At 38.6% G+C, this 24,531-nt stretch overlaps 1 protein-coding gene across 1 annotated transcript in view; it reads right to left on the reverse strand.

The window, feature by feature from the left end:
• The window catches only part of SEL1L2 (SEL1L2 adaptor subunit of ERAD E3 ligase), a 160,104-nt gene that overhangs the window by 103,860 nt on the left and 31,713 nt on the right, over positions 1-24,531 (reverse strand). Inside the window, exon 2 of the mRNA XM_036244828.1 lies at positions 7,785-7,953. Within this exon, the coding sequence (XP_036100721.1) occupies positions 7,785-7,953 (169 nt within the window). The remainder of the gene's footprint in view (positions 1-7,784; positions 7,954-24,531) is intronic.

Raw genomic sequence — 24,531 nt, forward strand, 5'->3', positions numbered from 1 at the left:
TGGTCTATCTTTGAGAATGTCCCATGTGCACTTGAGAAGAATGTGTATTCTGTAGCCTTGGGGTGTAATTCTCTGTAGATATCTATTAAATCCATTTGGTCTAGTGCTTCATTTAGAGTCTCTGTTTCCTTGCTAATTTTTTGCCTAGAGCATCTATCCAGTGCTGTCAACGGGGTGTTGAAGTTCGCTGCTATGATTGTATTGTTGTCAATTTCTCCTTGGAAGTCCTCCAGAAGATTTTTAATATATTTTGGTGCTCCTATATTGGGTGCATATATGTTTATCAAGGTTATATCTTCCTGTTGGATAGATCCTTTCAATATTATGTACTGGCCTTCTTTGTCTCTAGTTATGGTCTTCATTTTGAAATCTATTTTATCAGATATGAGAATTGCTACCCCAGCTTTTTTTTGCTTTCCATTTGCTTGGTAAATTTTCTTCCCTTTTTTCACTTTCAACCTATGTGAGTCTTTTGTTGAGAGGTGGGTCTCTTGTAAACAACATATAGATGAGTCATGCTTTCTTATCCAATCAGCTACTCTGTGTCTCTTTATGGGAACATTCAATCCATTTACATTTATGGTGATTATTGATATGTACTTTTTTATTGCCATTTTTGTTTAGTGTGGTTCTATTTTTCTTCCCATTTCTACTGCTAATTACAGCAGTCCTTTCAACATTTCTTGCAGTGCTGGTTTGGTGCTAATGTATTCCCTTAGCCTTTTTTTGTCTGGGAAGCTCTTTATTTGACCTTCTATTTTGAATGATAGCCTTGCTGGGTAGAGTAGTCTTGGATTCAGATTCTTGTTTTTCATGACTTTGATTACTTCATGCCATTCCCTTCTGGCCTATAGTGTTTCTTGTTAGAAGTCAGCTGAGAGCCTTATGGGGTTTCCTGTGTAGGTAACCTGTTGCTTATCTCTTGCTGCTTTTAGGATTCTCTCTTTGTCTTTAATTTGTGGCATTTTAATTACTATGTGTCTTGGTGTGGGCCTGTTTGGGTTCTTCTTACTTGGGACTCTCTGTGCTTCTTGAACTTGAATGCCTTCTTCCTTCACCAAATTAGGGAAGTTTTCTTTCACTATTTTTTTGAATATATTCTCTATCCCTTGCTCCTTTTCTTCTTCTTCGGGGACTCCTATGATGCGAATATTATTACGTTTCCAGTTGTCCCATAGTTCTCTTAAGCTGTCTTCCTGTTTTTTAATTGTTTTTTCCTTTTGCTTTTCTGATTGGTTGATTTTTTCTACCCTGTCTTCTAATTCACTGATCTGGTCCTCAGCTTCCTCTACTCTGCTTTTTAAACCTTCCAATGTGTTTTTCATTTCTGATATGTCATTTTTTATCTCTTCTTGATGGTTTTTAATTTCCAATTGGCTTATGTTCAGTGTCTCTATGTCCTTACTCATGCTGTTCAGCTTCCTGAAGATTATGGCTCTGAATTCTAGCTCTGTTAACATGCCTAATTGCTCCACATTGATCTCATCTTTGGTGGAGGTCTCTTGCTCTTTCATTTGGCTTCTGTTTCTGTGTTTCACCATTTTGGCTATCACTGTGGGCTTTGGAGCCTGTCTAGTTTTCCTTGTGGGTGTTGGTGTTCTGCTGTTTGTGGGTTCCTCTCCTATGTTTAGATGAGTGAGGGAGGACCCACGTTAAACACCACTGTCAAGCCTTACTTTCCTGGTTAAAGTTGCCAGCCCAAGAAAGGTACTGTTATCCTCTAACTTTTTGCCTGGAGGCTAGCAGTCGAGGTTGCTTGATGAGTTTTGGGTTTTCAGTTGATTGAAAAACTCCCTCAGTTGCTCAGTACAAGGGGCTTTCAGGAGGGTGGGGCAGATGCTGGTTGTTAATGAGCCTCAATTAGCACTTCAATGGCCCACAGGGTGGGGTTGGATCTCCGAGGGAGGGGCTGCTGCCTCTCCTCAGAGCCCTGGGAAGGAGCAATAGGGCCACCGTCCTGTGTGCCTGCCACTCAGCTGAAGCTCTGAGCGCCCTCCAAATCCCGAGTGTCCCCACACAGTTCCAGACCAGTCTGCCCTCCCTCTGCCTGAGCCCAAGATGAGTGGCTGTGGCTATTTCAGCCTCTGTCCCGGCTCTGCGCTGTGGAGCCGCTCCCAGCTAAGGCCGCTGCCGAGCTGCTGACCGTGGGCTCCCAGCCCCCGTCTCATGCCCTCGCAAGCCTACTGGGATGGAGTCAGTGTCCCTCATTATATGGTCCTCGCAAGCTGCTTTTCTGTTGCTTTGTCCCGTCAATTTGTCTGTGTTATAGTTGTAATTCCAGTTTGGTTCTGGGAGACGGTCTGTGTAGCTTCTGTTCACTCCGCCGCCATTTTTTGATCCCCCCGAACATGCCATTTTAAAAAATGTAATGGAAGTGAAAGCATTGTGTTCAACTGTAAAATTATTAAAATGCAATCTAACAATTTAAGGCTTTGTTTTATTTATTAATTAATTAATTTATTCATTTATATATTTTTAATCCTCACCTAAGGATGATTTTTCAGATGGAATGGGAGAAGGAGAGAGAGAAAGAAACATCGATGTGAGACACATTGATTGGCTGCCTCCCACAGGACCTCGACCAGAGCCAGGGCTGAAATGCAACTGAGGTACGTGCCCTTCACCGGAATTGAACCCATAACTCCTCAGTTTGTGGGCCGATACTCTAACTGCTAAGCCAAACCGACCAGTGCAAAGATTTTTTTATTTATTAATTTAATATATATATTAAATATATTTTTTAGAGATAGAGGAAAGGAGAGGGAGAGAGAGATACCTGTGACCTCTTGGTGTATGGGTTGGTGCTCAGCCTCTGTGCCACACTGGCCAGGCTTTGTTATTTTTATATAGCACCTAAACTGTAGTATATTGCTGAGAATGGTGAGCTCAGAGTAAGACGATCTGAGTTTACATTCTAGCTCTATATAGAAATAATTCAACCCAATTTAATTCAAATATTTATTCATATTAACTATGTAACAGATACAAAGCCAGGCACGGATCTTGCCTTGAGGTAATGGGAGTAAAAATTTTATTGGTTATATTTGAGAAATTCTAGGTTAAGGTACCAATGATAGAGAACTGAAAATGGATAAATAGTGTATCTGTTTTCAAGATGTGGAGAAACATACTAATAGTCAAGAAGCAGCTTGATGTTAATCTCTTTAATTTCTTTAAAAAAATTCCTCACCCAAGAATATTTTTATTGATTTTAGCGAAAGGGGAAAGAAGAGAGAGAGAGAGAGAGAGAGAGAGAGAGAGAGAGAGAATATGAACGAATCAGTAAATGGTTGTCTCCCTTAAGTGCCCCAACTGGGGACGGAAATGGCAACCGAGGTATGTGCCCTGACCACAATTGAACCCGCAACCTTTTGGTGTACACGATGATGCACCAACCAATTGGGTCATATAGGGCAGGGCAATCTCTTTAATTTTTAGAGTAGATTATTATACATGGTTTGTAAGCCTTCAATTAAGATGTGATCACTAAGAATTAGGAAGAATTTTTAGAGAATGTCAGGTTAAATCTCAGTTCTGAAAGACAAGTAAGTCTGAGGAATAGCATTTATACAGAACACTTATATCCCCATCTTTTATGATATCCTTTGTACAAAATTTTGAATGAAAATAGAATTTAGCATGGTTTTAGCCAGTCCAACAACCATGTTTAGCCCATATTCCTGGTTCATTCCACAGCTTGTCAAATTTAAACACTCCCTCTAGGGAAGGTTACTTCTCCATGTCTTTCTCTACTTTCTTAACTCTTGATTCCATAGGTACTTATCCTGGGTTGTCCCATATCCACACATAGTGTAACTCAATATCACTTCAAGTTGTTCCCCCCAAATATTCACTCTTACAAAGCATTTATGAGGAATGTTGATTTTTATCAAAGATTTTATAAAGCAGAATGAAATCATTAACTCTAACAACAACAACAACAACAAAACTCTAATGGTTATATTAGGCATCAATAAGTTTAAAATATCAGTTGACGTTTTATTGGTTTCTCAAATTGGCACAGCCAATAACCATCTTTCTGACTTTCACCCCTTTCTCCATGTTTCTTCTTCTATTCTCACTCTTGCAAAAACAAAATTTCAAGATTTCTCTTTCTGGCTCTGCAGTGCAATTTCCTGAATACTTGGAAACAGCTGACAGCAGGCTTCTGTGTGGGGTTAGAGGCGGGGGATCAGAAAGTGGTGTTTGCCTACAGTCTATCCACAATGTGTATTAAGCCATTTTCCAAAACAAGGGCAGTGGTCACTGTACAAGGCATTCTTGTTAATAAAATTTTATGTTCTCAGCCTCATTACATGCAGATTTATATCTGGTTGATTAGTGGGTAAATATAATTCTAAAATTTTATGGTGGATTACTACAGATTCTAGGCTCTAAATTTGGCCCTGTCTTGGTAACTTCTCTAAAAAGAACTCGAGCAAAAGATTGGAAGGCATGCTTGTCAACATTTTGAATGACAGAAAACTAGAAAAGAATAGCTGATGAATTGATTAATGTAATCAATATGTTAGAACAGCAGTATGAAATGAACACAACAAAATTAATAGACATAAATGTAAAATCTTATGCCAGCCTCCACATTATATAAGCCAATGCCTTGCAATAAATATTTTAACATATATCTCCTATTGGTTCTTTGTTTCTGTTTGAGCCCTGACTGATACACTGGTTTAGTACTTTAGGTGAGCAAATATTTCAATTTGCTATAAGTTCATTATCCATCATCACTATAAGTGATGCCAAGAACAATGAACAGGAGGATCTTAGAAACAATACTCACAAGCCACAGTGTTCAGTGAGGGAGGGAAATAGTTCCACTGTACTCTGTGTGGAGCAATCAATAACAGGATGATTATGTCTAATTTCAAATGGCATAATTTAATACAAACACAGACTACTATTTAAGATCACTGCTGGCAAGTGATTTTGCTTTAATCTAAGTTAAGAACGTCATAAGAAAGAGATATATTAAATAATGTTATAAGCTGTTTTGTATGATGTAGTGAGCTTAGTCACACGTCACACCTATATAAGTAGGAGCTGGTTGTCATCTGCCATGAATACCTGATGAAAGAAGACATTAGATTAGATGACCTACAATGTTTCCTAATTAATCCTATAATTCTGAAATTTTACTTTTAATAACTATGTTACTATTCCATACCACTAAAAGTCCTTCATCCTTATAGTTCATGCCATCCAATGTCTTTGTCTGGAAAACATGGTGTGTTGAGACGTCTCTTCTGATTGCCTTTCTAGATCCACTCCTCCCTGTTCTGTGCCCTGGGGCACTAACCCACATGGACTACATCAATGGACTCCTTTCTCCTCCCAGCTCTTGGTTAGGTTGGGCTGAAAAGCACCATTAAGAGGGATGATGGGTAGGAAGAGCATGAGGTAGGAGTGTTTTATTCCCTGGCTTCCTTCTCGTTTTGGGTTGCGGCAGGCTGGCTTTGTCCCTTGACCTGAGGTCATAGTTCTGTCAGAGAGCCCTCTCCACATATCTCTTTGCTTTCCTTCTCAGAATCCCACTGTGACCCTTCAGGTCTAGGGGTGGTAACGCCATTACTGCTCCAACCTGGTGAATACTTTGTGTTTTCCCTCTATGTCTGTACCTTCAGACATAATCTCTTTATTAAACTTTTCTCAAATGACTCAGTTTAAACATGCCATTTGTTTCTTATCAAAACCCACCTGATACTTTGAGTAACACACACATCAACATTTTTATATCATATCTAGAACCAAATCTTCAACTGAGCAGTGAGCCGGTCTTTTGGAGAAAAGTACTCTTAAAGTATTAAGATTTAAAATTTATAAAATCTTTTCATAAAAAAAACAAGCAGTAATAACTTTTCTACTTCTGTCAGAAGGACACATTTTCTAATTTATGTAAAGCTTGATGAATGGATATTATGACTTATAAGACAGGGCTTTTCAAACGTCCTTAGAAGATTTAGATACAGAGCAATGAATGCATGTACACTCCCTAAAGGTCTGGGGGATAGGAAGACATTTTTTAGTCTTAGGTTTGATCATTCAAATATTGAATACATTATAGCTATTAGTTCTAAAATAAAAATGTTTTCAATTATTTATCATTATTTATTTTCCCTTAAAAACGTAAAATAAATTTGGTGCTTAGGAAATTACAGCATTTTTATTGTGTAAGTTCAATATTTACCTCAAACTCCTTTGAGATAAATGGGATTAAATTTTCTTCATATTGTCAGCTTAGTTTTGTGAAAGGCATATGGCATAATGGCTAAGAGCTGGAGGACGTTGGCACCAGATCATCCAAGTTCAAATCACAGTTTCCCTACTAAATCATTAGTTTTGTGATGCTAAGCCAATTATTTTATTTCTCTGTGCTGAAGTTTCACATCTTAAAAAGTGGAGACAATAGTAACCTATCTTAAATTGGATAAAGCACTTAGAATAAAATAGAAAATGCACAATTAGAGTTAGCTTATTATTTATTAGTATTAGACATAATATAACCACTTGCATATAAGGGAAAGAAACCTCATTTGAAGGGTGACATTATTTACTCCTTTAAACAGTAAAAGCTCTCTTAAACAACCTGTACCTACCTTATTTGCCAAATTAATCAATGCTTTCATTTCTTCCACCCAACTTACTGAGGTTCACAGGATACCGAATGCTTGCAGCAAGTGGGATTTTCTTTAGTACATGTGTGAACTTCTGTTCCCATCCCTTGCTTACCAAAAATCAGGAGTGCTTGTTCCTAAATGTGTTTGTACCAGTTGTAATTTTATCATAATTATAGAATTTAATAAAACAATATATAAACTGATTAAATATAAGGGCAAAGGGAAATTGTGTTTCTGTGTAAAGTAATTGAAATACTATGAAAAAACTTGATAAAAGAAAGCCACTAAAAGTTAGCCAATTTAATTGTGGGTGAAGCATCTATAAATGAGTGGGAGGAAAATCTGCATATCTGCAAGGATTCTACTCACAGATTGCTCCATAAATGTCTTTAGTTCTTCACTGTATTAAAAACCTGAGATGGGAAATTATAGATGATGCAATCTGAGTGAAGTTTATACTAGAGAAATGCCAATCAGTAGACTTATGCTAAATAAAAGGTAGGCCATGTTTCTATGTCAAAAAGTGGTCCGATGACATGTTTCAATGTATATGATTTAGATTTAAAATGTTAAAGATATGTATATATAATTTATATTATGCCATTAAAACTGATCTTAACTTTTTCTGTCAAAGTTTACCCCTCTTAAATAAGATGTTAATAAAATAGAAATTCAAACATATCTGTTAGAAAAGAAAATTCTTTCATGCATCAGACTTAAATAAAAATGTTGAAATTAACTCTTAAACTTTATAATTGAGCATTATTTAACTCCTATACACAGAATCTATGCAGACATAGTTTATATTTTCTAGACCATTCTTGCATCCATAGTAATCAGGTATGCTTTTACTCGAGAGAGTTTCAGATAGCTGGGGAAAAAGGGGGCATTGCATTAATTTTGGTTTTCTTCAAAGTATAGGTGTTTCAATTAGCAGAATAGCTGATAAATGGTTTAGCCAGATAATTTTGAAGATTTCCCCCCCATGAATTCTAATTATCAATGCTACTTATTATCATCAGTACAAATTCTGATTCTAAAATGAGGGTCAAAAACTGCCAAATTTAAGGCTTTTCTGTATATAAATATTTATTGCTATATCCTAAGATTTTTCAAAAGGTAGCTCTAAAATAAGGGAATTCAACTTACAATAATTTTGACTTCTTTTTGGGAGATCTTTATTTTGAATTCCTTTTATTCTTAATTTATGTTGACTCTTCTTTTTTTCTAAGAGATTTTCTCTTTTATTCATTACTTTGACCAATTTTCTTCGTTCCAATATATGTGATAAAAATTGTTTGATTTCGTTCACTGATATCTACAAAGAAAAAGATTTTGCTTATTTTTTGTCTAACTTAAAAAAATAAAATAGGAAAGAAAAAATTCATCTATTCATGGGAAAAATACTAGCTTAAAGCAATCACTCTTTACTTCAAGAATTCATCTTTTTTTAATCCTCACCTGAAGACATGTTTGTTTGTCTTTTAATTGATGAGAGAGAGAAAGAGAGAGAGAGAGAGAGAGCAGAGAAAAACTGATCAGTTGCCTTCAGTATATGCCCCAACCAGAGATGGAACCTGAAACCTAGGTATGTGCCCTGACCAGGAATCAAATGCACAACCTTTTGGTGTACAGGACAACACTCCAACCAATTGAGCCACCTAGCCAGGATAAGAATTCATATCTTTTATGAATAAAAACATTAAAAATGATTACACTGTTATCTGAACTGCAGAGCCAAGCATTAAACCTAAGTATTTTAAATAAAATAGTAGGAGAATTTAACCCATTTTACTTTTCTACTGGTGACTTGTCATGGTAATATCAATTGCGTGAGCTTAAAAAAAGATGAAGATGTTGCTACTGCCTTACACATTAAAACAAATTTATAATGAATAGAAAGTAAGAAAATCCTGTGACTGGCCAGAATAAAAATGTAACACAAGATGTTTTCCAAAGTACTTTCCAGAAGTTGTATAATTAATTTATTTTAATTAGGGAGAGGAATTTGAAGGAGTTGTTTTGAGTAATAAAAAATAATGTAAATTTTAAAAGAGAAAATTGAAAGGCTTTATTGAGATACATATTCATAACTTACATATATACTTTTTCAGGGAAAATTATACTGAAGATTGAAAGTAAATTCTTAGTCAAGTACTACTTTCAAAAAGAGTCAAGATTTTTTATTTGCTTGTTAACTTTTTTCTTCAGTATCACAATTTAAATTCCTTCTTTCAAAGGTCACTTTCTGGACTGCTTAATACCTTCTAATGTGGTAGCAAACACATCAGAGCAGTGACACCAGAGGCTAGAACATGCAGGGACGATGCTATGTAAGAACTTCTATTTTTAAACAGCTTTATTGAGATATAATTCCCATACTATAGTTATAAATGTATAATTATACACTTAAAGTGAATTGTACATTTAAAGTATATAATTCAATGATTTTTAGAATATTCACAGATATGTGCAACCATTACTAGAGTCCATTTTAGAACATTTTTATCACCTCAAGAAGAAACCATTAATCCTTTATCTATTAGCCTCCCCTCTCTATTCTTCCATTTTCCCTACTCCCAGTTCCAAGCAACCACTAATCTATGTTCTATCTTTATAGATTCCCCTAGTCTGGAATTGATATAATATATGGGTTTTGGTGACTGATTTCTTTTACTTAGCATAATGTTTTCAAGGTTGATCCATGTTGTAAAAAGCGAAGATCTGAAGAGAAATCAGAGTATGGTTAATCCATGTTGTAGCATGCATCAGTATTTCATTCCTTTTATGGCCAAATAACATTCCTTATATGGATATACTATATTTTGTCCATCCATTTGTCTGCTGATGGACATTTTAGATGTTTCCACATTTTGGCTGTTATGAATAATGCTGCTACAAACATTCATGTTCAAGATTCTGTGTGGATATGTAAGATTTGAGTGTGATTTTTCTTAATGTGGGGTTGCCAGATTCAGCAAATAAAAATACAAGATGCCTAACTGAATTTGAATTGCATATAAGCAATGAATTTTTTAAAAAAGTATAAGTGTGTGCCATACACAGATCTTGTATCATAGAAATGTACACTTAAAACCTATATGATCCTATTAACCAATGTCACTCCAATAAATTTATTTAAAAATAAATTTAAAAAACATAAAGAAAGTTAGATTGTGGAAAAAAATAACTATGTGCCCAATATTACATGTTAACAAATAAATCCACAATGTATAATGGCTCAAAATCAATAGGCAGGTGTTCAAGTTAGTGGCAGCTCTGCTCCACATTGTTATTCAGTGACTCAGGCAAATAGAGTCCAAGGTTTTACCAAGTATTGATATCTAGTAGTCAGAAGGGGAAAGAGCATAGAAGGTAATGTACAGAAAGGGTTCCCTTCCCCCTCCTCTCCCTTCCCCTGCCCTCCCCTCCCCTGCCTTCTCCTTTCCAACAGACCAGACCTAGAAGTGGCACACAGTGCTTTAAGTCACTTTCCATTGGGTGAAACTGTCACATAGCTGTACCCAACTGCCTCAGGAGCTTTCTGGATTATCAAAGGGTATTGTCATTAAAGAAACAAAATTTTAATTAAAAAATAGCCAATAGCTAAGTTAAGCATGCAGTACAAACTTGTAAAATGCCTCTGATAGTCTAGTGTTTCTGTCTCCTCCTTCTACAGTGGCCATTAATTCCTGATTTGATTCTTCTCTCACCCAGTGGGAGTGGGCAGAACAGCCAGCTGGAGCAAGTATGGTGGAGCTCCGGCAGACTCTCAAAAGCATCCAACAATTTTATAATTTAATGACAGATATTTTTTGAGTGTCTTACTCAGGCCCTATTCTCAGAGCTAGAGGGACAGACACGTACACACAAAAATGTCTTTGCTCTCATGAAGCTGATGTTCTGTGGGAAAGATAATAGTCAGCTAATAAAAGGAGGTTTTTAATAAAGAGTAAGGGGATGAAACTGATAAAAGGTGTCATTTGGTATAGGATGGTTAGGGACAAGTTCTCTGATAATGCTTAGTTTTTTGTTTGTTTGTTTGTGTTCTGATAACATTTGAGTAGACCCTTATGTAGGGAAAGAGGGAGTTAGCAATAAAAATACCTCAGGATAAAGAGTTCTGGCATAGGAAATATCAAATGCAAAGGCCCTGAAGCAGGGGCACATAGGTATGCAGGTAAGATAGTGTAGCTGCAGCAGAATGATTGGTAGTGCTAGATAAAACAAGGGTCTTAACATCTGGGCAGTTCTTACTAAATGCTATTTTTGTTAAATATTAAAATGTAGCACAGTATTTTGTAGAGGAAGCTGTACACAAGAAGAGCTTGACAGGAACCTAGGAACACTGATAAGTGTGGCCAACTGCAAGAGGAAAATCAACGTGTAATGACCAGATAGTGTATATAAGCAATGACTATGCATCCCTTTGGGCAGACAGCTTTGGATAAGAATCTCCTGCCTTCTTTACTTGCTGCAAGTAAATAAAAATTACCTAATGACAATCATGTCTTATTCTTGAATAGAACACCTCAAGAGGTAAAACATTTTGGGATAGGATTACAAAATGGAAGCAGAGTGAATGGAAGCTACACAGACCATCTCCCAGGACCAAACTGGAATTACAACTAAAATATAAACAAATTGTCAGGAAAAAGCAACAGAAAAGCAGCTGGAGAGGACCATATAACCACAGAGAGGGAAAAATGACATTGAATTGAGCCTGGTAGGTCTGCAGAGGCACAAGAAGGCAGACTGGGAGCCTACGAACAGCAGCTGTTTTAGATGTGAGCAGGTCTCTTGGGGTTAAAATCCCAAGCCAGAGGGCTGGGACAGAGCACTAAATTAGCTACAGCCACTCAACTTGGGCTTTGGCAGAGGGAGGGTGGACTGGGCTGGAACTCTGTGGGGACACCTGGGATTTGGAGGGTGCTCAGAGTTTTTGCCAAGTCACAGCCACACAGGACGGTGGCCATCTTTCTCCTTTCCAGAGTTCTGGAGAAAAGCAGCAGCCCCTCCCCTTGGAGATTTAACCCCACCCACCTGGGACAGAGAAATACAAATTGAGGTTGATTAACAACCAGCATCTGCCGCACCCTCTGAAAATCCTCTTACTCTGAACACCTAAGAGATTTTTTCATTCAGCTGAGGGCTACAACCCAAGGCTCATCTAGTAATTGAGACTAATAGCCTCCAGGCAAAAAGCTAGAGGATAACTGAACCTTTCCTGGGCTTGAAAATCTATCCAGAAAAGTAAGACTTGACAGTGGTGTTGAATGTGGGTCCTCCCACCCTCATCCAAACCCAGTACAACAATGGTTATCAACCTGTGAGTTGTGATCCCTTTGGGGTCAAACGACCCTTTCACAGAAGTCGCCTAAGACATAACAGTAGCAAAATTAGTTATGAAGTAGCAACAAAAATAATTTTATGGTTCGGGGTCACCACAACATGAGGAACTATATTAAAGGGTCATGGCATTAGAAAGTTTGAGAACCACTGCAGTGGAGGGAGCCACAATCAGCAGAACACCAACACCCACAGGGAAAATTTAGCAGGCTCCAAAATCCACTGAGATAGCCAAAATGGTGAAACAAAGAAACAAATCCCAAATGAAAGAACAAGAGTACTCTACTGAAGATGAGATAAATGAAATGTAGTTAAGCAAGTTATCAGAGGTAGAGTTGAGAGCCAGGATCTTGAGAAAGCTCAACAGCACGAGTAAGGAGCTCAACACCATGAGTAAAGATACAGAAACACTGAAAACCAACCAAGTGGAAATGAAGAATGATATAGCAGAAACAAAGAACACATTAGAAGGAATAACGAGAAGAGTAGAGGAAGCTGAGAAAAGGATCAGTGAATTAGAAGACAGGGTAGAAAAAAAATCAACTAATCAGAAAATAAAAAAACAAAAACAAAAAACAATTAAAAAACAGAAAGACAGCTTAAGAAAACTGTGGGACAACTGAAAACCAAACAACATTTGCATCATAGGAGTTCCAGAAGAAGAAGAAAATGAGCAAGGGTTAGAGAATATATTTAAAGAAATAGTGACAGAAAACTTCCTTAACTTGGTGAAGGAAGAAGGCATTCAAGTTCAAGAAGCACAGAGAGCCCCAAGTAAGAAGAACCCAAACAGGCCCACACCAAGATGCATAGTAATTAAAATGCCAAAAATTAAAGACAAAGAAAGAATCTTAAAAGCAGCAAGAGATAAGCAAGAGGATACCTACCAAGGAATCCCCATTAGGCTATCATCTGACTTCTCAACAGAAACACTAAAGGCCAGAAAGGAATGGCATGAAGTAATCAAAGTTATGAAAAACAAAAATCTGAATCCAAGACTACTCTATTCAGCAAGGCTATCATTAAAAATGGAAGGTCAAATAAAGAGCTTCCCAGACAAAAAAAGAATAAGGGGATATATTAGCACCAAACCAGCATGGCAAGAAATGTTAAAAGGACTACTGTAATTAGTAGAAATAGGAAGAACAATATAAGCACAATAAACCAAAATGGCAATTAATAAGTACATATCAATAATAACCTTAAATGTAAATGGACTGAATGCCCTGATCAAAAGACACAGAGTAGCTGACTTGATAAGAAAGCATGACTCATATATATGTTGTTTACACCTCACAAAAAAAGACTCACATAGGTTGAAAGTGAAGGGGAAAAAAAAATCTTCCAAGCAAATGGAAAGCTGGGGTAGCAATACTCATATTTGATAAAATAGATTTCAAAATGAAGGCCATAACTAAAGACAAAGAAGGCCACTACATAATATTGAAAGGATCTATTTAACAGGAAGATATAACCTTGGTAAACATATATGCACCCAATATGGGAGCACCAAAATATATTAAAGGAGTACAGTTCAGACTGACAACCTCAGAGGAAGTGGGGCAGGGCAGATGGATGAGATGAACCAAAGAACTTATATGCATGTATGCATAACCAATGGACATAGACAACAATGCTAGGTGGTGGTGGGGGGGATGGGGAGAAGAGGGTCTGGTGGGGGGGTGGACATCTGTAACAAAAATAAATTAATAAAAATTGAAGAAAAAAAAGAAGAGGTGAAACACTTTGGAATGGTAACAATGGGTGGAGAGTAGTACAGGTTGAGGCAGAGAGGCAGCTCTGAGGTTAGTGTTGGGAGTGTGAATCATGTTCTTTGTGAAGAAGAGACTCTTGGAAGGTTCTGAGTGGAAAAGTGATATTGGCTGATTTAAATTTCAAAAGGCTCATCCTGGCTGTTGTGTGGAGAAGACTACATGTTGGAGAAAGAGTAGGGGGAAAGAATATCATTAAAATAAACCAGGTGAGAGATGATGGTGGAAGTGAAGTAAGAAGATGGTAAAAAGTAAGTGGTGATGGTGGTTGGTTTCTGGATATATTTCAGAGGTATTATTAGCATCTTTATTGTTGAAAGTATTACATATGCCCCCTATTTTTCCCCCATTGACCCCCTCTTTCCTGCTCCTATCCCTCTCCTGCCTTCCCCACACTGTTGTCTGTGTCCATTGGTTACTCATATATGCATATAAATTCTTTGCTTTTTTCCTACCAACCTCCCCACCCCCCGCTTCCTTTGAGGCGTGGTAGTTTAACAACAAATTCTTACTTCTTAATTCCTTCAACACTTTCACCCATCTTCCAACCCCTGTTCCATCTGGCAACCAACAAAAAGTTCTCTGTATCTATTAGTCTGTTTCTGTCATGCTTGTTCATTTTGTTTGTAGATTCAATTTTTGATAGATATGCATTTATTGTCATTTTATTCTTCATATTTTTTATCTTTTTCTTCAAGAAGACTCTTCAACATTTTATATAATACTGGTTTGGTGATGATGAACTCCTTTAGCTTTTCCTTGTCTGGGAAACTCTTTATATATCCATTGATTCTGAATGATAGCTTTGCAAAATAGAGTAAAATTGGTTGTAAGTCCTTGCTTTTCACCAGTTTGAATATTTCTTGCCACACTCCCTTCAGGCCTGCAAAATTTCTTTTGAGAAATCTGCTGACATCTTATGGGAACTCCCTTGTAGGTAACTAACTGCTTTTGTCTTGCTGCTTTTAAGATTCTCTTTGACTTTAATCATTTGCATATTGATGATAATCATTTGCATATTGATTATAATCATTTGCATATTGATTATAATATGTCTTCTATGGGCCTCTTGAGGCTCAGTTATTTGGAACTCTTTGTGCTTCCTGGACTTGTATGTTTGTTTCCTTTACAAAGTTAGGGACATTTTCTGTCATTTTTTCAAATAGGTTTTCAATTTCTTGTTCTCTTTCTTCTCCTTCCAGTATCTCCATGATGTAAATGTTGGCACGCTTGAAGTTGTCCCAGAGGCTCCTTCCACTATCCTCATATTTTTGGATTCTTTTTTCTTTTCACTGTTCTGATTAGGTGTTTTTTTTTGCTTTTTTATACTCCAAATCAATGGTTTGCTTCTCAGCTTCTCCTACTCTACTATTGGTTCCCTGTAATTACTCTGTATTTCAGTTAGTGCATCCTTTATTTCTGACTGGTCCTTCTAAAAAAATTATTTTTTCTATATTAATTTTAAAATGAGAGAAAGATAAAAACATCAATGAGAGAGAACATTGATCAGCGGCCTCCTGCATGCCCTGCACTGGGGATTTGGTCCACAACCTGGGCATGTGCCCTGACTTGGAATGGAACCAGCAACCTCTTGGTACATGGGTCAATGCTCAACCACTGAGCCACACAAACCAAGCTATGACTGGTCCTTTTTTATGTTGTTGGTGTTCTCACTAAGTTCCTTAAAGTTTTCATTAATGTCCTTGAAGTTCTAAGTTTCTTGAAGGTGTAAGTTCCTTGAGCATCCTTACAAACACTGATTTGAACTCTGTATCTGATTGATTGCTTTTGTTTAGTTATTTTCCTGGAGTTTTGTTCTGTTCCTTCATTGGGACATGTTTCTTTGACTCTTCATTTTGGCTGGCTCCCTGTGTTTGTTTCTATGTTAGGTAAAGTTGCTATGTTTCCTAGGCTTCCTAGAGTGGCCTATTATAGTAGGTGTCCTGTAGGGTCCAGTGATACAGCCTTCCTGATCACCCCACCTGTGCCCTCAGATGCAACCATAGTGTGGACTACATACCCTTCTGTTGTAATTGAGTTTTGATTGCTGTTGGCAGGTCAGTGAGAGAGATTTTTTTAGGATGAGCAGCTGCAAGGACAGCTTGTTACCACTGACCACTGTCCTCTGACTACTCTGAGGAATCAGCTGTGCAGGGGCCCACCACATAGAGCAATACTTACTTCAGCAGGGCTCTGGTACCTACTGAGTCCATTCCTTGAGTGTGTCACTTGTGAGGTGGTTGGGTGGTGGTTCATCAACATGGTCTGAAGCTGTTCACTGGGTATGCTGGCTCTGGGACAAGGCCAGCCACTACCTGTGTTCTACCTGGGGCCACAAGAGATAAGCTACAAAGTTATATGCAGATGGCTGCATCTTGTTCTGAGCTTCAATGTGCCCAGGCAAGGCCAAGCTGTAAACCAAGCTGGCTGCTGCTAGTGCTGGGCCTGGGGCCACTTAGCGAGAAGTATGAAGCTTGCTGAGGCTGGATGCTGCTCATTCGAGAGAGTTTAGGAAAATCTGAAGCATGAGCCCAGACAGGCCATTCTTATGGTAAAGCCACTGGAAACAGCTTGTGTTGACTCAATAGTTGGGTGAGGCAGGGCCTCAGAGAATCACCAGGAAGTAGCAAACAGTGTGAGCCAGGTTGCTGAAGTCCCACATACTGTGCACCAAAGGAACAACAACCTCTGGAGAAAGCTACCTCTTCTGCTCTCGCCCCCATGCCAAGCAACTCAGTTTTTCCTTGTATGTCTCTGGTGCCTTTAAACTACCCTCTCTGGGCTGAAGCCCAGGAGGAGTGAGTCTGAGAAAACCCATGTGCAGGCCCTTTAAGAGGAATTGCCTAGAACTCCCTCAGCCTCAGCCTCCCTCAGCCTCAATTCTCATTGGTTTTTATAGCCAGAAGTTATGTAGATTTCCCTTTCTAGCACTGGACTCCTCAGCTGAGTACCTGGTGTGGGACTGGGATTCCTCTCTCATCAGGAGGGACCTCCACAGTCAAGGTATTCATCCTGATTTTTATCTGCCACACTTGAATATGGAACCAGCCATTCAGTGCCTCTGCCCCTCCTACCAGTCTGGATATGGCTTCTGTAATTTCAGTCGTAGAAATTCCATTCAGCTTGATTTCTGGCAGTTCTGAATGATGGTTGTTCTGTAGTTTAGTTGTAATTTTGATGTGGTTGTGGGAGGAGGCGAGTACCGTGTTTACCTGCCCTGGTGATTGAAACTTCAGCCCAGGTAAGTGCCCTTGACCAGGAATCAAACTCACTACCCTTGGGTCCTTGGGCTGATGCTCTAACCTCTGAGCCAAACCAGCCCAGGCTATTGGCAGGAGTTTTTTAAAAATATTTTTAAATTGATTTTAGAGAGAGAGGGAGAGGGAGAGAGAGAGAAACATCGATGAGAGAGAACATCAATTGGCCACTTCCTGCGTGCCCTCCACTAGGGATTTGGCCTACAACCTGGGCATGTGCTCTGACTGGGAATCGAACTGGCAACCTCTTGGTTCATGGGTTGATGTTCAACCAGTGATCTACAGGCCGGGCTTGGCAGGAATTTTTATTGAAGATCTTATAATATGTATTTTAGTTTTCAAACAGCAAACCCAATGGAAGTACATTTTTAAAATCCAAATTTATAGTACATGCTTTATAAGTATGTTTTTAAATTCCCAAGGGTTATTTATAGACTAGCTATAGCTCTTTATCAGAGTGACATGGTACTTTGACAGTCTCTTACCAAGCCCTCCTGCCTTTTCACTGTCCTGTATCCTGAATACTAATGGGTTTCCTCAAGCATTCTTATGAACATATCATTGCCCTCAGTCCTCGGTGACAATGAAATGAAATGAAACTTAAAAAAAAAAATCATCCCCTGAGGATATTTTTCCATTGATTTTCAGATAGAGGGGGGGAGGGAAGAAGATAGAGAGAGAAAGAGGAACATTGGTGTGAGAGAGACACACCGATTGGTTGCCTCCCACATGACCCCAGCTAGGGCTGGGGATCAAACTGCAACTGAGGCACAGAGCTGAAACTCTTTTGCACAGAGTCTAAGATTCTTCAGTCTGTCCTGAACATATCATAGTAACCCTATTTCTTACTACTCCCATGCCTACACAAATATATTTAACAGCTAAACTCCTCTGCCTGTTCCCCAAATAGAGTAGGCTCTTTTCTACTTATTTCCTTGCCCTTGTTTTATAGTTTTCACTGTGCTGTCATTCCTGTTATCCCAACTGTCATTCCTGCTCCCAGGACCAACTTAAGTTCCTCTCCCCAAAGCCCTTCCATATCTCTCTGACCCACAGGACTTTCCTTTCCTCTGATTTTGTAATTTCTTCCCTTCTTGGTTAGCAGTAACTGACTGCTCTATAGTCTTTAAAGCTTAGATCATTCTATATCATACAGTTCATGTTTTATGTACTCAGCTATAAATGCTTTATAAACATTTTCGTGTAGTTCTCATTTTGAGTAGAGTCTTAAGTAGAGGGGAGACTAATGAATGTGTACATTTCTTCATTTTGGGGAAATCCTTTGTGTTTTTTGTTTTTGTTTTTTAATTTTTTAGAGAGAGATAGAAACATTGATGGGATAGTGAAACATCAGCCAGCCGCCTCCTGCACGCTCCCTATTGGGGATAGAGCCTGCAACTCAGGCATGTGCCCTGACCAGGATCAAACTAGGACCTATTAGTCCATGGGACGATGCTCAATCCACTGAGCCACATAAGCTGGACAATCCCTTGTTTGTTTTAAAATACAGAAGAGACAAGAGTATCCTCTTACAAAAGCAACTAAACAATCTGTGGGCTTGGAGGAAAAATGGTTTTAATTTATCTCACTGTACATTTAATTCTACCTTGTGACTAAATCATGCTTCCAGTGCCAGGAGACAAGGATACATTTACAAAGTACGACTCAGTCCTATGGTACTTTGCTTGAAGACAGAAACACACACACACACACACACACACACACACACACACACACACAGTACTGAAAAGCAGAACCCATTTTAAATAGCTCCTTATTTAAAAGAGTCTGTCTTCTAAGGCTAGAAGTTTGTCTTTAAGGGTTTTGCTTTGTTTGGATAGTTTTACTCTTAAAACAATGCACAATTTTACTTTTTAAATATAAGAGAGTTTGATTACTTGTTAACATATAAACAGACACCTTGCTCAAAATCATCCATCCTAATTGCTTATACACCCAAATTTAAAAATTTCATATACATTCACTTCATATTATTTTCTGTTCACCAATAATTAGCTGTATCTAGCTGTGAGCAAGTTAATTAACCTCTCTGTGACTCAGTTTAAAGTAATGTAAATTTAAATGGAGGTAATAATATTGCCTACTTCATTGGGTTGTGAGGATCAGATAAGTTAACATATGAGGAGCCTTGTACATACTAAGCACTCAGTAAATATTAGCTATTATTGTTAATATTATATTGGCTACATATATTTTCTGTGTAAATTAATGTTTTTGTTTCTATTAGGACCTAGGTACTCTGGTTATTTAATTCGCTCTGTTCATCAGTGAACCGTAATATTTCGAGCCTGGGAAATCAGTAAATATTATTTGGGTTTTTGATACATTTTTGCTTTTTCATCTTGCAAGCAGAATGTCTAAAAACCTTTTTACTACTAGAAAATACTTTTATACATTTTTGGACTAATTTTATTTAAAGACAGTATGGTAATTTTATCATATCCCAAGCTCTTATTGCTGCCCAGGATGTATTTGATGCTGAATATAAGCAAACCCCCAAATCTCATGCTTATTCTTTAACAGAATTTCAATAACAGCACATGACTAATGTTAATAGGACTTTAGTAGTCTTCTTAGATGGTTATTGGGAGGAGCAAGTGTGAAATAATTAAATAACAAACTAACCATGTTCTCTGAGAGCTATACAAATCAGTGATTCATTCATTCAACACATTCATGCTGAACATTCATTAGAATTGAAGAAACAGAGGCAAATAAGAAAGAAGAATTTCCTTACCATATGGAGCTTCCATTCATTGTGAGAAGACAGACAATAACCAGCAAATAAGAAATGAACAAGTTAGTATTAGATATCAATACATGTTATAAAGAAAATAAAACAAAATGTAAAAAAGAATGAAACGCAGGGTAAAGATGGGTTTGTGCACAATTAATTTAGATTAGATACCCAAGAAAATCTTCACTGAAGAGGTTACTAGAATTTAATGACAAGAAAGCAGTCCTGCATAGATATGGGGTAAGAGCATCCCAGGCAGAAAGAACAGCAAGTACCAATGATCTAAAATGGGAACAAATTTGTATGTTCTAGGAATGGAAATAAGGCCCAATGGCTGAAGGAATGTGAGCTAGGAGGAAAGATGGAAAAGAAAAAGACAAAGGAGTAGTGGTCACATCACATAGGTACAAAGTATTTTATTTGAAAGAGGAAGACACTAGAGGGTTTTAAGTAGCATGCTCTGACTTAACATTTTAAAAAGAAGGAACATGGCTGAGGTGTAAGGAAGGGATTGCACAAAAAAGTGGGCACAAGAAGAACAGTTCAGAGACTATTGTAGTTAACCACATGAGGCATGCTGTGACTTAGGTGAGTGCAGAAGCAATGGAGATAAACTGTATGGGCATACTTAGAATATGTTTTGGAAGTAGTGCAGATAGGAATTAGATATGCATTGGATATATGGGTAAAATAAAGGACAAAGTCAAAGATAGCTTTGATTTTTTGGCTAGCCATCTGAGCGATTGGAGATTCCAGATATAGGGGTGAAGAAAATGGGGAGCAAGGGGGAATTTTGGAGGAGGGCACCAGTCTCACCCTACACATACAAATTGTATTTGTGGAATGTCTCCAAATTGTGTGACTATATGTATAGAAAAAACAATTTTTTGTGTGTGCGTCTGAGAGGGAGTAAGTGAGTGATATTTGCTGTGGAACAGAAAATGAGTATCATTTTTTGCAAATAGGAGAAAGCTGAGAAGTTAAAGAACTAGAAGGTAAGCATTCTTAGCCTGTCTATGACTTATTTTCCCTAGTGCCCAACAATCAAAGTCATTTCTTGTTTTCTTTAATGATCTGTGTCTTTTTCTTTCCTGGCTCACATGCCTCAAAATAGTCAGTATTTGTTGGTATTGGGTTATACCCTAAATTCTGCTGAAACAGTTCTCTGGAAAAAGAGTACATGAAAAGTAAGAACTTATTGAAAGCATCATCAGTGAGCACAATAGGAATGACAAACTAAGATTAGCTCAGCACTTCCTGATTAGTGGCCCTTGTCAAGATGAATGAGGTGCTACAGGGTTGTAGCAGGAAGAGCAACTCAGGCAGGTCATTGGTTTGGCAAGAGAGAAGAAATGGACCTCCCATAAGGATGGTGGCATAGGTAAACATGGTACTCACCTCCTCCCACAACAACATCAAAATTACAACTAAACTACAAAACAACCATAACTTTGAACCACCTGAAATTGAGCTGAATGGAAGTCCTACAATTATGAATTAAAGAAAAAGCCTCACGGAGACTAGTAGGAGGGACAGAAGCACAAAAGGGCTGGTCCCACACCCAAGTGTGGTGGATAAAAATCAGGATGAATACATTGGCTGTAAAGGTCCTCCTGGAGGACTGAAGTGTCCCCATCCCATACCAGGTCCCCCAGCTCAGGGACCTGAGCCAGGAAGGAAAGTCCCCATAACTTTTGGCTGTGAAAACTAGCAGGAATTAAGGCTGAGGAAAGGCGGAGGCTTCTGGAGTCCCAAGCAGTTCCTCTTAAAGGGCCTGCACACAGACTTACTTGGACATACTCCCTTCAGGCTCCAGCATGGGGGAGGCAGCTTGAAAGGCACCAGAGACATATGGGGAGGAACTGAATGTTTTGGCATCAGGAAGAGAGCTGGAGAGGCAGCTTTATCCTGGGCAGATGTGCTGGCAGAGGCTGTTGTGCCTTTGATGAGCCCTTCCCTCATGGGGCCAGCAGATGGGCACCATATCTGAAACTCCAACAACCTGGCTCACACTGTTTGCTCTGCCCTGGTGGTTTCCTGAGGTTCTACCCTACCCAACTTTTGGGCCCACTCAAGCTGTTTCTATTGGTTTTACTTATAGGAATGGGCTGTCTGGGACCATGCTTCAGCTTTTCCTAAAATCTCTCAAACAAGCAGCATCAGGCTTCTGCAAGTCCCATACCTCTCACTTTGTGGGACCCAGGCCCAGCACTAGCAGCAGCCAGCCTTGATTCACAGCTTGGCTTTTCCTGGGCACCTTTAAACCCAGCACAACAAGCAACCATCTGCAAATCACTTTGTAGCTTAGGCCTGGTGGCCCCAGTTAGAACACAGGCTGTAGCTGACCTTGCCCCGGAGCCAGCACACCCAGTGTACAGCTTCAGATCATATTGAAGCATCACCACCCAACCATCTCACAAGTGACTCACTCAAGGAATAGACTCAGTGGATACCAGAGCCCAGATGAAGTAAGTCTTGTTCTGTGTGGTGGGCCTCTACACAGCTGATCCTCCAAGGGTCAGTGGGCACAGCCAGTCCTTGCAGCTCGTCAGCCTGACTAAATCCCTTCCACTGATGTGCCAACAGCACTCAAGACTCAGGACGCAAAATCACCCAATCAGAACAGCAAAAAAGGAAAAGAATCCAAAAATATAAGGATAGTGTAAGGAGCCTCTGGGACAACTTCAAGCATACCAACATTCACATCATGGGTGTGCTGGAAGGAGGAGAGAGCAAGAAATTAAAAACTTTTTGAAAAAAATAATGACAGAGAATTTCCCTAACTTGGTGAAGGAAATAAACATACATGACAGAGAAAATCTTAAAAGCAGCAAGAGAAAAACAGGTCTCTACCTACAAAAGGGTTCCCATAAGACTGTCAGTCGATTTCTTAAAAGAAATTTTGCAGGCCAGAAGGGAGTGGCAAGAAATATTCGAAGTGATGAAAGGCAATGACCTACAACCAAGATTACTCTATCTTGTAAAGCTATTATTATTTTTTTTATTGATTAATTATTGTTACAGATGTTTCTCCTTTTTTCCCCCCACTGATTCCCCCCTCCCCCTCCCTCCCTGCCCCTTCCCCACATTGTTGTCCATGTCCACTGTTCATGCATACAAGCGTATAAGTTCTGTGGTTCATCCCTCCCCCACCTCTCCACTCCTTAGGGGATTGTCAGTCTGTACCCTGCTTCCACATCTCTGGGACTACCTCATTCCTCAAACTGTTATGTTCATTATATTCCACAAATAAGTGAGATCATATGAAATTTGTCTTTCTCTGTTTGGCTTGTTTCACTTAGGATGATACTTTCAAGGTTCCTCCATGTAGTCTCAAAGGATAAGAGATCTTTCTTTCTTACCGCTGCATAGTACTTCATTGTGTATATGTACCACAGCTTTTTAATCCATTCGTCTACTGATGGACACTTGGGCTGTTTCCAGATCTTAGTGATTGTAAATAGTGCTGCTACAAAGATGGGGGTACATATATTCTTTCTGATTGGTGTTTTATGCTTCTTAGGGTATATTCCTAGAAGTGGGATCACTGGGTCAAATGGAAGATCAATTTTTAATTTTTTGAGGTGACACCATATTGTTTTCCATAGTGGCTGCACCAGTCTGCATTCACACCAGCAGTGTATTAGAGTCCCCTTTTCTCCACACCCTCGCCAACACTTGTTGTTTGATGATGTGTTGATGGCGGCCATTCTGACAGGTGTGAGGTGATACCTCATGGTTGTTTTGATTTGCATCTCTCTGATGATTAGTGATGATGAGCATTTCTTCATATGTTTCTTAGCCATTTGTATGTCCTGTTTTGAAAGGTGTCTATTTAGTTCCTCTGCCCATTTTTTAATTGGGGTTTTTGTCTTCCTTTTGTGGAGTTGTATGAGCACTCTATATGTATTGGAAATTAACCCCTTATCTGATATATCATTGGCAATTATGCTCTCCCATACAGTGGGTAGCCTTTCCGTTTTGATGATTGTATCTTTCGCTGTGCAGAAGCTTATGAGTTTGATGTAGTCCCATGAGTTCATTTTCTCCTTTCTTTCTATTGCCTTAGGTGATGTGTCAGTAAAAATTCTGCTGCGTATGATGTCTGAAATTTTGTTGCCCACAGTCTCCTCTAGGATTTTTATGGATTCATGAGTTACATTTAAGTCTTTTATCCATTTTGAGTTTATTCTGGTGTAGGGTATAAGTTGATGGTCTAGTTTCATTTTTCTGTAAGTAGCTGTCCAATTTTCCCAGCACCATTTATTAAAGAGGCTGTCCTTACTCCACTGTATACTTTTGCCACCTTTGTCAAATATTAATTGAGCATATTGCCTTGGGTCCATTTCTGGGTTCTCTATTCTGTTCCACTGGTCTATATACCTGTTCTTGTGCCAGTACCAGGCAGTTTTGATTATAGTGACTTTGTAGTATAACCTGAAATCTGGTATTGTGATCCCTCCAACTTTGTTCTTCCTTTTCAAGATTGCTGTGGCTATTCGAGGCCTTTTTTGGTTCCATATGAACTTTTGAAGTAATTGTTCTAATTCTGTGAAGTATGCCGTTGGTATTTTGATGGGGATTGCGTTGAATCTATAGATTGCTTTGGGTAATATGGACATTTTAATGATGTTAATTCTCCCAATCCATGAACAGGGTATGTACTTCCACTTTTTTATATCTTGCTCTATTTCTTTTATCAATGACCTGTAGTTTTCTGCGAATAGGTCCTTTATTTCTTTGGTTAAGTTTATTTCTAG

This window comes from Molossus molossus, unplaced genomic scaffold (genome assembly GCF_014108415.1).
Source record: "Molossus molossus isolate mMolMol1 unplaced genomic scaffold, mMolMol1.p scaffold_m16_p_6, whole genome shotgun sequence".
Taxonomy (NCBI): Eukaryota; Metazoa; Chordata; class Mammalia; order Chiroptera; family Molossidae; genus Molossus; species Molossus molossus.